At 41.6% G+C, this 14144-nt stretch overlaps 1 protein-coding gene across 1 annotated transcript in view; it reads right to left on the bottom strand.

Annotated features, from left to right (window-relative positions):
- LAMA1 (laminin subunit alpha 1) overlaps positions 1-14144 on the bottom strand; it is a 163357-nt gene that overhangs the window by 93966 nt on the left and 55247 nt on the right. The window contains exons 6-14 of the mRNA XM_037125856.2: positions 12057-12146; positions 11020-11137; positions 9067-9245; positions 8272-8377; positions 5568-5728; positions 4532-4672; positions 3170-3343; positions 1449-1550; positions 210-421 (exon numbers count right to left, since the gene is read on the bottom strand). Coding sequence (XP_036981751.2) covers positions 210-421; positions 1449-1550; positions 3170-3343; positions 4532-4672; positions 5568-5728; positions 8272-8377; positions 9067-9245; positions 11020-11137; positions 12057-12146 — 1283 coding nt within the window. The remainder of the gene's footprint in view (positions 1-209; positions 422-1448; positions 1551-3169; positions 3344-4531; positions 4673-5567; positions 5729-8271; positions 8378-9066; positions 9246-11019; positions 11138-12056; positions 12147-14144) is intronic.

Genomic DNA, 14144 nt, shown 5'->3' with positions numbered 1-14144 from the left:
CAGATGCATTTGTATCTAGTGCAGAGACAACTATTCTTATGTCTTCAATAAAATTATAGTAATAACAATAATGTTAAGGCAGCCAGTTCTACTAGCTGTGTCCTTCAAATAATCGAGTAAAATATACTAAGGTTAAAATATAATAGTAATAAACCATGACAAGAGTGAAGTAAGCTCACTCTAAGTATTCCCTCCCTTTCAATACGTACCTGAAAAGGGCCATTTTCGCAGAATTGTAGTTGGCTCTGATCAAGAGATGGGTCACATTGGCAAGGACGGTCATCAGCTGATCTCGATCTATCTCCCTTTTGTTATTAAAATCTCGGAAGTTCTCAGGCATGAGTTTCACCACATTAAAGCTCTCTTCGTAGGGTTGCAATGCCAGGCCCTCGGCCTGTGTGCTTAAAGTGAGGCCATTGCCCTAACATTTCAAAACAAGAGGACGTGTGTTTGTAATTCAACTTTATGATCAAATAATGAAAGCAAATTTCGTATTCAGCAACACAGCTTTTGATTGGAGCACAGGTTCTTGTGGAATGGGGTCTATCACCCTTGGCCCAGAACAGTCAGAGATGTTTCACTGTATTCCTCTCAGAGGGGTGTGAACAGTAAATCTAAAAGCCGCCTCCTTTTAGAGGTGGGATATCAGACAAGAACCAAGATCATGTATTTCTCCACAGTTTTCCTCAAAGCAATCAATCTTTAGCTGAAGAACAAAAGTAGAAAAAGTAAATAAATGTACCTCTACATTTTCTTACAATTGCTGTGAAATTTTCTGTTAAAAATTAAAAATGGCTGCTAACAAAATGTGCATCTAGCTTGTAGTTTGCGGTTGCTGTGGGTTGGAGACAGAGGGATGGGGCATCGGAGGCAAGTGGAGCGGAGCACAGACACTGCAGAAAGACCTGGAATGGTTTCTTACCTCTCTGGGAATCCTTCCGGGTGAGGCTGACCCCAGTCTTTTTGTGACAGAAGAGAGGAAGGGTGAGGATAAAGGGACAAGGGACAGGAAGGGTGAAGACTGCGGACAAAAATGGCAACACATCTCCTCACATGTGGGAAGCAGTCCCCACATGAGGCACTGCTGCCTGATCATTCATGGGGGGGGGCAATGTGGCAGGAGGGGTAGGGGGACTTGAAGGGCCAGAAAGGTAGTTCCGATGTCAGAATGAAAACTCATCTACCTTTAAACTGTGACAAGACGGGTCAGCTACAGGGATCAAGGGAAGAGTGACAGGTGCTGCCCTGTGGCAATTCCAAAAATGGGCTCAAAGACAGAATTCTCACACTCGGGTTCTTGGTACCCAGAGGAGGTCAATCACTGCTACATAGCCACCTGGCTGTGAGCTCCTTGCTACCATGGCCTCACTTATTAGTCACTTCGTGCCAGAAAACTGCCACCCTCTCAGCTCCTGAGCTCCCTAGCAAAGCAATGTAAAAGCGATTACCTTAATGATAACGTCAGCATGAGACATGAGGTCACCGTCCACCGTCTCCAATGGAACATCATAAGACACTGTGTACTTCAGGAAGCCCCCGTACGCCGTCAGCTGGAAAGTTGAAGAGGGAGTGAGCACCGAGGCAGGCAGGATCAGAGCCCCTGGGCAGGAGGGTGTGGTTGCTAGAGCCACCTGGAAACCGCTGGCTCTGGGGTGTCTGAGTGGCCCTGATGTGCAGGGACGTTAATATTAAAGGCAGTTAAAAGCAAGCATATTATGTGAATATTTAGTACTCCTTAAAGGTTCAAAGGTAAATTACTATAAATTCTGCTAATCATATAAAAATAGACATTTATTTCACTTAAATACTCTAGGGGGTGAGGAGTTTAATCCACAGCTAGAATTTCAAAATTTTGATTTCATTTCCCTGTTTGTAGGAGAAAAATAAAAGACATGTTTGATCAGCTAAAAAAAGAACTAAAGGATTTTCTTCCTGATCAGATATCTTTTGTGTAATATAGATATTTTATTTTTTCCAGGTACATTACAATGATGAAATGCTCACAACCCAATCTTATACCATAAATTAGAGAGGTGATTTCAAGAGATTAAAAAAAACAAACAAAAACCCTCTAAAAAATACACAAAAATATTAACTTTTGGTGATATGGCCATATTATGAATAGAAAATATCTTTTATGATTCTAACTTGATGGGGAAAATAACCATTTTCAAAAATAAATACTACTTAAATATATATAAAACGATCTATAAATTTAAAATATAATCATCAAATTAACTAGAAATTTCCCAACTATAAGATTTACGCCACTAAGAAAACATCACTACATGAAAGCAAACCAAAGTCACGGGAGAAATGAGTAGAGAGCTATCGTTATTGAGAGAGATTCCACTGAGCATATTTTCGGATTAATCAGAATCTGGAGAGCAGTGGTGTAATTGGGGGAAAAGAGGCTAAGTCACAGAGGGGAAAAGTTAAATTACGTGAACCAGCTGTGCACTTTGTAGGATCACCCTTTGGCGTGTTCTTAAAATGGAAAGGATTGTGCCCTGGCTGGTGGGGCTCAGTGCACTGGGCACCAGCCTGTGAACCAGAAGGTCCCCAGTTTGATTCCTGGTCAGGGCGTGTGTCTTGGTTGTTGGCCAGGTCCCGGGTTGGGAGGACGTGGGAGGCAACTGGTCTATGTTTCTATCCCTCTCTTTCTCTCTCCCTTCCTCTCTCTCATAAATAAAATCTACAAAATGGAAAGGATTCTCTGTTCCTAGATGGGAACTTCATGTGAGTCACAGTCACCATGATAATGAACCCAGGGACAGTGCCACAGTCCCTGTGCACAGCCTTTCCAAGTGTCCGCTGCAAGCCAGGCCAGGATAAGCACACAGCTAATGAAAGGAACAGGACCGTGCCTGACACTTCACTAGGACCCAAGTGACCCAGAGGGAGGTAGGAGGTCCGTTTCGGGAGGAGGAACAAGACGTCACACAACAGACTGCCTGTGACGGGGCCAGGAACAAAGTCCCCGTTTTCATGCCGTATGTGACAAAAGGTCAAACAAGGATAAAACGATCGTGTGAGTCACGTGTGGGTGGATGCTGCACGATTTTCTGTCAAACATTCAAGTGACCGATGAGACTACTTAAAATGCCAACGGAAGTTCTTCTTTAATGTGCTCTGAGATCTCTGTCTAAGACATCATCACCGGAAGTACCTTATTTCCGAGATAGGCCTCCGGGGCCGACCAGTAATACTTGGAAGCGAGCCGCTGTGTGATCGCCGTGTTGTTGATGCTGATTTGGTGGTGTCCACCCAGTGCATCTCCCTGAGATGGGATCTTATTTGTACTGATCAAGTCGGTGACCAGCCACCCAGACATATCCTTCACCTTAAAAAACATGATGCAAGAATTTAGAATTTGAAGTAGAAGTCACCTGAGGTTTCATCCGGGTTAGAGCTAATGTGTTCACAATGAGGAAAGACCTGGAAACTTAGCTAGGGATGCAGTTAACACACAGTGTCCGTAGAACCTCATGACTGGGACCCTTGTACTGGTCAAAGGGCCAGAAAACCTGAGAATGAGCCACACATCCCTCGAATCCAAACCAAGTATAAACAAATACGGGAGCAGAGTAGTGAAGATCACAAACATACTTTTTAGATTAAAACATAGCAAAGCACTTAATAAATATATTGAATAAAATGTCTTTGGCGAAGTATGACTTCTCCTTTGTTGTCACCCCTGCTTTTTAGCCAAATGCCGAAAAGTGTATAATAATAGACTCTAGATTCCACCCTGCCAATTTGTCATCTACTTAGAGATGACAAGTGATCACAGATAGGAGCTCACCTCCATTCTCGAGTACTGCTCAGACTTTCCCCTCCTCCCCCAGGCTGCCCCACTCCTCACCATCCTGAGGGCAGGGAAGGTAGTGGGGGAGGAGATTCAGTGCATAGCACCCCCACCCCCAGGCCATGCTGATGATACAGGTCCCTGAGATGGGGCGTGGGAGGAGCGGTGGTTACCACGGGCAAGTCCTCCACCCTGCAGCTCCTCCTTCACCTCCAGCCACCATACTTCGTCCCTGTTAGTCACCACTCAGCACCCCCCCTTGTAGTCATTCCCCAGGACTCCTCTTTCCCAATCAACTTGGGATCCCTTGCCTTCCCTCACAATCCCTGTGCCACCCGCTGCTGCTCCCACCCTCTCCAGCTTCTTCGAGCTGTAAAATTCTGCATTGTCTCCCTGTCCTGGTGTGCTTCCTGGCCTGAGACCAGTGTGGAGAGCTGACCCCACGACTGGGTGCATTTCCCCACAGAACACATGTAACATGTTGCATTCTACAATACTGCAATCTCTGTTGATAGGGAAATACATGTGGGGACAAACACATGACCTAGAGAGAAGCGGGCAACACTTCAGCAGGGGCTGCCTTTGATTCATGCCCACGGTCCTTCCAAACGAATGAGAGCAGCATCACAGGGGAAAACTGGCCTTGCGGCTTCATAACGCTGCTTCTAGAAAGCTCATCTGGGGGGCGCTCCTTAAGTCCTGGCTCCCGGAAGGTGCCCACACCTGACTGATGGGCCAGGAAAGGCTGTCGCAGACGTCGGAAACGCCAAAGCAGAAACACTCAGAGCAGCCCTCCGGGTTTCTTTCCTTCAAGTTATAAAATCCTGGCTTGCAGCGATCACAGTTTTTCCCCTCAACGTTTTCCTGCAAGTTAGAATAAAAAAAGGTTAGCCTTCGAAACCAGTAGGTAGATGTAGTGAAAATCATGTTAACATGATATTTTAAAGAAAGGTGTTTGGCAATTCAGAAAAAAACATGTAAACACAAAGACACTCAGAATGAATGTGAAGCCAAATGTCAATATTTCCAGAACCGACAGTTTGAAATACTTGTCACGTGATTTTGTCGTCAAGAATGAGGCTAAAGATCTTAGAGCTAGGTCATTATATTTAGGTGGACTTTTTTTATTGTTTTGTTTTAAATCTTCCATATTTGCTGCTCTTTTAAACATTTTAAAACCTGAAGAGGGCTGTGTGATTGTTTGCCCTGTTTCTAAATGTTCAAGATTATCTTCAGACTTATGTCACATGTGCCTGAGGCGGCTTACATGGCAATAGCACATAAAATATAACTGGAGGTCCCTATACTTGCAGGTGAGATGGTTATTAATATCAGATAGCCAAATAAAACACCCCCGGCCACCTTCCTGTAGTATTCTTAGAAAGTTAGTGTTTTCCTGGTTCTCCTGCAAACACAAAGCTGAAAAATAATGTCACAGAAGAGGTTATAGGCAAGGCCTAAGCAATGCAGTGCTTGGTTCCACCCAGGAATAACAGAGACACGCCTGGGATACATGGCCATTGCCCAGAAGGCACCAAAAGGAAAACCAGGTGCCCATCTAAGTCCAAGAACATGTACTAAGGCCACCTCGCGGTGACAAAAATGTCTTGCTTCTCAGGAAGGTGTGTAGGAAGTGGGAGTTGAGTGTAAACCTGGCTGCTTTGCCCAAGAGCTGATCCTCTGAGCTGATGGAGCGAGTGCTGTCCTTTCCAGGAAGCCTCAGAGGAAAGGCAGCGCCAGCTATAATGTCTGCACATACCTTACAGAGGCAAGGCTCTGCGCACGGGTCCTCATTCACGCTGCCGGCTGGGCCACAGTCACAGCGGACGCAGGCTGGGTAACCTCTGTAGCCAAACTTGCAGCGATCGCATTTTTCTCCTGTGTAACCTTCTTTGCATGGACACTGACCTGGCCATTTCCCTGGGAAGAAAAGAATGGCAATGACCCCACAAGAAGGGAAAATGTATTTAAAGCAGAGGTCGGTGAACTGTGTGTGTGAAGGGCCAGAGAGTAAATATTTCAGGCTTTTTGGCCAGTCTTGTTGTGTTCGGCTCTACTGCCGTTGCTTAAAAACAGCCACAGACCGTACATAAACTGATGGGCATAGCTCTCTTGCAGCCAAAGTTTATTTACAAAAACAGGTGGTGTCAGATATGCTCCAGGGACCATAGTTTGTCAACCCCTGAATCAAAGAAAGGAAACAGAGACGAAAACACAGAGGCTGCTGGGAATGTAAAATGGTGCAGCAGCTTTGGAAAACCAGTGGGCACTTTTTAAAATGGTAAGTACATAATTACCAGCAAGTGCACCCCTAAGTATTTATTCAAGAAAAATGGAAACACATGTCCGCCAAAGCACAGTGTGTGAATGTTTGAAGCGGCAGTATTCATAACAGCCAAAAAGTTTAAACAACCCAAATGTTCATCAACTGATGGATGGATATGTAAATACGTACAATGGCATGTCTATCATTCAGCAACAAAAAAAGGCTGAAGGACTGATTCATGCTGCAACACGGATGCACCTTCAAAACATGCTAAATGGAATAAGCCAGTCACAAAGGACCACATATCATATGATTCTTTTTATACGAAATGTTTAGAATAAGCAAATCCATAGAGAGAAAGTAGATCAGCGATCGCCCAGGGTGGAGGGAAACAGGGAGGGGCTGCCCACGGGTAAAGCTTTCTTTTCGGGGTAATGAAAAAGCACCAATGTTAGACTGTGGTGATGGCTGCACCCACGAATATGCCAAAAAACATCGTACACATTACATGGGTTTACTCTTCTGTATGACGGGGAATAATATCACAATATAAAGTTTGGGGGCCTGGGGGGTGTTATTTGTTTTTAAGCACTGTGGAAGAAAAGGGGCCACATGCAAAACCCGCCAAGCTCAGGGGTGACCTGTGTGACAGTCTTACAAACTCAGACACCTAAAATAACCACATAGGATGGTCTGAAATTCAAACCGTCTGATTCAAAGCAGTTCATGGCAGGTAGTCATGCAGTAGGTTGGTATTTTTCCCTGACAAACGTCAGACTTTAGCTTAACTGAGCCTGTCTGTTGTCTTTTGGCATCTAAAACAACGTACCTTTGGAATGTCAAATTTCTCCACCCTGCTTGCTCTTCAAAGCACAAGCACCACGCCAGGTAGAGACCACAAATCCCCTCATTGTTACTGTTATCATGTTTTTGTTGACTGTCACTGTCCTGTACCCACCTATGTAAAAATGTGTCTATCATTTCACTTTTTATCCAGTTCCCGAGGTTTCCATGCTTTGCTTCCTCCCGCCTCCCTCATCTCTCACCAGTGGATTTAAGGTCACCCACTCACACCTCACCCCCGCTTTTGATTGAGGTGTGTGAAGTAAGGGGCAACGCTGCCATTCCCCAGAGCATCGCCGCAACTCATTGAGGTTTTGCTTCCCGGCAATAGTTGTCAGTCTGGCTCAAATAAACTCACAAAAATTCTCCACAGGTTTGAATGTTTTTTATGTCGACAGCACAGAGACAAATGGTAAAGGGTAACGAGCACTTTAATGTCGGCGCGGAAGCTCTCTGTGTAACGGGAGCCAAGTTTCTTCACTGCTCTGACATAATTTCCCTGCCTCTAAAATGGGCTCAGTGATTTCTATCTGCTATGGTTGAAAGTTAAAATGATACATATATTTTAAAATGAACCCAGTCAAGGGTCATTGTCATTATCGTCATCATCATCATCTCTTGCTAACAATGGCAGTTAAGAATCAATTCAAGTGTGTAATTTACCCTCCACATTCCCGGGGCCCCGAGGTTGGCACTTCCTTTCCTGCTGGTCAATATCCACTTGAGCTGTTAGGGACTGAGGGTTTGAGGGGTCACAGAAGTCTTGGAACAGATGAAACCTACTCAGGATACTTGGGTATTTGCAAATCCATTGGCCAGTTTTTGAAACAAAAAGAACACTGACATTTACAAAGTTACCTGGAGGATTTGCCTACTTTGCAGGTAAGAGGTAGAAAAAGCCCTGTGTCTTGTGAGAGCTAAGTGATTGCTACCTACTGTGTTCCACATATGACTTTATACATAAGCCTCATCGCATCCTTCATCGAATGCCTCAGTAAACTTCTCAAATGTCATTTCGTCACCCCAGCATTGCCATCTCTGCTCTCTGTCTCACGTCAACCATGATCTCTGATTTTGCTTTATGCCCGTGGCGCTCCTGCCTGCCTGGCCTTATATCACACGTCCCTGTGTTTGGTCAAGTTTGCCTGTGAGCAGGAACCTTGACCATCTTGTTCAAGCACGTGTTCCTGGGTCCTAGAAAACTGCCCGGTGCATAGTCATTACTTGGTAAAAGTTTGCTGAGCAAAGGAATCAATAGCAAATCATACCACTGAATTGTTATACAATGGTAATAGTCCTACTAGATACAAATCTTCCACAAAAAAGAAAGAAATCAATTACAAGCATGACTTACCTTTGTGTAAGTCAGAATGGAGATCATCCTTAATACAGACAGAACTGAGGGACCCGAAAGGGTCACAGACACAGGGATGGCAAGGGTTGTCCTCATAAGGAGACACCTGAAAGGAAGGGGTTGTCCTGGATAATCTTACTAGAAACAATAACAACACTACCGATGACAAGGTATTGAATTTTTGTCCCAGGATGTGACTATTACAACGATTTGTGTACCCAGGAGATGTAGGTCTCAGGAAGATACAGTGAACTTGAGCTAGAAAGTCCCAAACCTCTTTTTGATGGTGACAGCAGCTAGTTTCAGTACCAAAGTGTCATCCACAATATCACTGCCACCCCCAACTCTGCTATCCCTCAGAGCCGTATATGAACAACACTTCTAAGAGTATGTGTGTCTAGTCTCCTATCACCAGACGACCACAGGGATTTGCGTGACCACTGCACATCAAGCCAACTGACGACTGACTGAGCGCTTCCTGTGGTCAAGATGTAGCTGTTTTAGTCACCGGCTGACTCTTAGCAGTGATCTTACTGCAAAACTCAGAGAGTACACAGCCAAGGGGCCCTCAAATTCATGTTAAATAACAATGAGTGACCATCCTAATCCGAGCAGAAATACAGGACAGATAGAGTAGGAAATCAATATCTGAAAAACACTACTGGTATAATGAGAATATAAATAAGATATTACAAAAGAAAACGAGTCTCTAACACTGAGGTTGGCATTTGGTGAAGTCTCTTTTCCACTGTAGGAAGGCAAGGAGGCTCAGCTATGGCAAAGAAACAGCCTTACTTTGTGTGGTCTGTAATATCCATCAACACAGGTTTCACAATTTATTCCCATGGTGTTCTGCAGGCAGTTTATGCAAACCCCTCCTCCTTGGTACTGTCCAGCCATGTTCAAACTTTTCTTCTCTTTTGCAACACTTTCATCATAGTAACAGTCATTCGCTTTATTATGGCAATTACATTCTAGAAAAATATTTTAACATCCGAATTAATATATACATTGTCCTACATAAAGAAAACCTTTTCCATCAAAGGTAAGTTTCTATGATTATATAGAACAAACAATTTTAATAGGACACAAGCGATCTTATGGAGGGCAATTGGAAATAGCTATCAGAATCATGAATGTGCATTGTCACCTGACCCATCAATCTATCTCTTGCAGACGTCCTTGCACACTTCTCAAAGACATATACAGGGTTAATTACTGCACCATTGCTTATGTTAAAAGACTGGTAGCAACCAAAATACCCACAAAATGGTAGCTGTTTTAATTATGTTACATTCATATAATGGAATTCCATGCTACTGTTTTTAAAAACCACATTTCATATTGCTAATATGTTGTAGACCGCTCTGCCTGGTTCTAGGAATTGTATTTTGACCTTTTGTGACTAAGGGCGAGGGACGACCTTTGGAATGCGAGCCACAGGAGACAAAGCCTGTCTCTGGTAGCAAACGCTGCCTCAGTTTCCTCTCCCTGCCCCCAAAGCTCTGTCAGAAGTCAATGACGCGGAAGACCCCTCACAGCAGGGGGCAACCTAAGCCAGACTCGATAACTTGGAGGCCTTCATGGAAGAACTGAAGGGGGGGGGCTGCAACAAAGAGCAATGGACTCCCGCCCCCCCCACCCCCACCCCACCGCCCTCCCCGTGGGCTTTAACAAAGCCCGAGTCCCCACGTCTCCTGGCAGAGGCCCTTCCTGGCTCTAATCCTCTTAAGCCTGAATACCTGATGGGGAGAGGTGCAGCTCCTTGCCTGGCCAGAGCGTGCCTTGGGGAAAAATCTGGCACCACAAAGACTTGCTGATAAACCTGTGAAATCTGCTCTGCTAAGAGTGCTTTCATTCATATGATAAGGGTCCAAGAGGAAATGAGTATGTCTCCCAAAGTTTCTGCAACTCTCTTCCTGACAGACACTGACTAAGCCTCAGATTTCTTTGAAATGTTATCTACTGTTTGATCCTTGCTGCCCTGTATCCCTGTGTATTACAACCCAGTGAACGGCTATGGAGCAGGGGGCTCGGGCCTTTGTCTCCCCTGAGAAACTGGCCGCTGCCCACTTCTCCTCCCCCAAGCAGATCACATCATGTCTCTGCCATATTCATTCTCATCTGTGGCACCAGGGAGACTTCTGGAAGTCACCCCCACACTAATATAAAAGGATTTTCTTTCAAGATGTATTGTTAAGTATAAAAACAATGCATGTAGAATGGTACTCACAGTACATCAGGTTGTGCGTATGAACTGTGAGGTTTAGGAGTGTGTCAATACATGTTTTATTTACATAAAAGTTTTAGGAAGAAATACTAGGAAATAATAAAAAGTGGAAAAGATAGATATAGAGAGGAAGTAATGCTTTTATTATGTACTTGTATCTATTGTTAGATTTTAGAATTTTGTGACTGTATTGCCTATTTAAAAATTAAATCCAAATCAATAAAGGATACATTAATCTATGAGAAAGGAAATCTCAGATAAAATATCAAATCCATAAAAATACATTTAGGTCTCAATAGTTTGAATTTTATTGAAGTAATTTGCAGTTTTATTTTTTTTGGGGAGGGGGGGGGAGTGGGCGTATTTGCAGTTTTAAATAAATACCTAAGGAAAAGGTATCTCCTGAATTACCTCAGAAAAAGATATCTACTAATTACAGCTATTGTTAAGTCACCATAAATCTAAGCACACTGAGACGGTGGAAATCTCCACGTCCTTCCAATTCCCAGAAGACTCACCTTCACACACGTTACCAGAAGAAATGGTGCCCGGTCTCCAGGGCTGCTGGTGGTACCCAGGGCAGCACCGACTGCAGCTCTCTCCACAGGTGTTATGTTCACATTGACACTGTAGTTTCTAGACAATGGGGATACAAAATTGCCTCTAGAAACTAACATATTTTTCCTCATTTTATTTTAAAGGAAATCTCTCAGAGTCAAATACATAGCAAGGCTTTACAACTGAAGATCTATGGCTATACCAAGGCGAGCTGGAATTTAATTTTCGGAATAAAATATACACATATGACCTGGTTATAAACAAAAAGTGAGGAAGAACAAAGCAAAACTGAAATATGGGTTAACTAACAAAAGCTTTTCAAAAAAGAGACACTGACTTTAAGGGTCTGAAAACTCCCATTTATAACCTTCTTGAAATTCATCTACACATTTTCAGCATCAATAAGAGAATAATCCTACTTAAAGACCGAATTAAAACAAAGATTAGAAAAAATAAGAAGTAACTTCATGTAAGTTGTTTAAAATAAGAAGAGGATATCATCTTATTCACTGAATATTATGCCAAAACAAATTGACTTTATCTTGATTTTAGTAGCACAAAAATGGAAGAGAGAGAAAAATGGGAGGAGGGGAATCCTCCCTTTCGAATATGTGAGCATCCTAAGTGCACGTGAGTTTCGTACTCCTGTCTTACAGAAGAAGGGCTTCAGAATTCATAAGGTCACTGCATTGTTCACTTTAAACAAATTAAAATGGTAAAGTTTACATTTTGTATATTTTACCAAAAAATCACAAGAAATATTTAATTAGAAATATATTCTACAGAGAAAAAGCATAATGAAATTGTGGGAAAAATGGAACGTTCATAGTGGCCTAACCAAAAAAGGAAAAATAAACCAATTATCAGAAAATCTTTATTGCAGCATGATTTTATACATTTCAACATTTGCCTTGAATTTAAAAAGCACAATGCAGACATTACAGCTACAACTTCTACTTTGATATTTAAGCAAAAAGTGAAATACACCAGAACTCACCTTTGCAGTTTCATCCCACGGGCAGCTGCTGGCATGGCCGTAACAGATACACATTCCTCCGACAGAAATGTCTTTTATTGAATAGTAGTACTGAGGAAAAAGAAGTTACAAACAAAACTAAGACCTCTTTAATTTCAGTGAAAAGAAAATGCTGGCACTCCAACAAGTATCCCAATTGTTACTGGAAATCTTAAAAATAATTAGATATGCATTTTAAAATATATCACACACAAAGAATTTCATGTTCATTAAAATAAATAATGTTCAATTAGATCATCAGTAGAAACCAAAGAAGTTTAAAAATTTTTTCAACTTGGCTGCATCTTAAACCAAGGCAGTCATATTCAAAATCGACGCTACTGAAAACCCTAAAATATATTGCTAAATTGAATATGATGCTATATAAAAAGTATAATAACTCATGCCCAAGTAGAATTTATCCCAGAAATGTAGTTAATTTAATACACAAAAGTCAGTAAGTTTAAATCATTTCATTAACAGAATACAGGAGAGAAATCCTATGATCATTTTATTAGACTTGTAAAAAATATTTTAAAGAATCCAACACCATTCATTAAAAACACTCAGCAAACCAGAAATAGAAAATAAATTCTTTAGTCTAATACAGGGGATCTATAGAAAACCTTGAACTAATCGTAAAAGTTTAAATGCTTTCTTCTTAAATTCTCTTCTCACCATTTCTATGGTGAGATGCTGGCCAGTCCAATAGCACAAGAAAAAAGAAACCAAAGGCATAAAGACTGCACAATAAGACTAAACTGTCATTATTGGTAGATGACATTACTATACACATAGAAAATCTACCCCCCAACTACTAGAAATAATATGTGAATTGGGTGATGCCTCAATGTACTAAATCAATAAACAAAAATGAATTACATTTCTATATGCCAGAAATGAACAAATGGAAAATGAACTTAGTACACTATTAACACTAACATTTAAAAACATAAAATACTTAAGAGTAAATTTAAGATGTGCAAATAAACAAATGCAAATAAAACAGTGCCAAGAGGAACTAAAGAACACCCAGATGATAAAGAGATAATAGCATGTTCATGAACTAGATGATCCAATAATGTTGAGATGGCTTCTAAAGTTCTTCCTAAATTGATCTATAGAATCAGTGGGATCCCAAGTGAAAATCTTAGCAGGCTCTTTTCTTTTTTGGCAGAAACTAACAAAATGATTCTGAAATTTATAAGAAAACACAATGTATTTAGAAGAGCCAATACAATCTTGGAAAATAACTGAGTTCAAGACTTACGATAAAGCTACAGTAATTGCAGAAGTCTGTTATTGGCATAAGGATAGACAGATATATCAATGAAATAGTACAGAGTCTAGAAATAGACCCACAATAATAAGATCAAATAATTTTCAACAGGGTGTCAAAACAATTTAATAGGGGAAAGGAAAGCCTTTTCACAAATGGTACTGGAACAACTGTACGCGCATAAAAAAAACTTTGACTCTTACTTCACATCAAATACAACAATTAATTTGAAAGGAAAATAGATGTAAAAGCTAAAACTAAAAAGCTTCTGGAAGAAAGTATAAGATAATGTCTTTGTAAACTTGGGGTAGGCAAATATTTTCTCAGAGAAGAAACAGAAAGCATTAACTATGAAAGGAAAATGATCAATTGAATGTCATCAAAATTTAAAGCTCTACTCATCAAAAGTCATAGGAAAGGGAATAGGCAGGAAAGTGAATAAGCTCCAGACAGGGAGAAGGTAGTTCCAGCATAGACATATCTGACACAGGACTTGGAAACAGATAACCCAGTTTGAAAACAAACACAAATTTGATCAGACGCCAGTAGATTCATGGTCAACATTAGTTATCAGGGAAATTCAAATTATCATACAGAGATGCCACTCCACGCACTTTAGAACAGCTGACACGAGTGACTGATGACCCAAACAGGTGAAAGCGTGTAGTACAACCAGAACTCTCACATGTGCTGCAAAACGGTGCAACTACTTTTGATAACATCTAGTAAATTCTATTTTTTTTTAATTTTTAAAATCAATGTACAGTTGCCTCTCATGTGTCCCCTGCTGG

Source organism: Artibeus jamaicensis, unplaced genomic scaffold (assembly GCF_021234435.1).
Source record: "Artibeus jamaicensis isolate MK-2021 breed Jamaican fruit bat unplaced genomic scaffold, CSHL_Jam_final contig_354, whole genome shotgun sequence".
Lineage (NCBI taxonomy): Eukaryota > Metazoa > Chordata > Mammalia > Chiroptera > Phyllostomidae > Artibeus > Artibeus jamaicensis.
The sequence above is the reverse complement of the archived record's forward strand: the minus strand, read 5'-3'. Positions and strand labels throughout refer to the sequence as shown.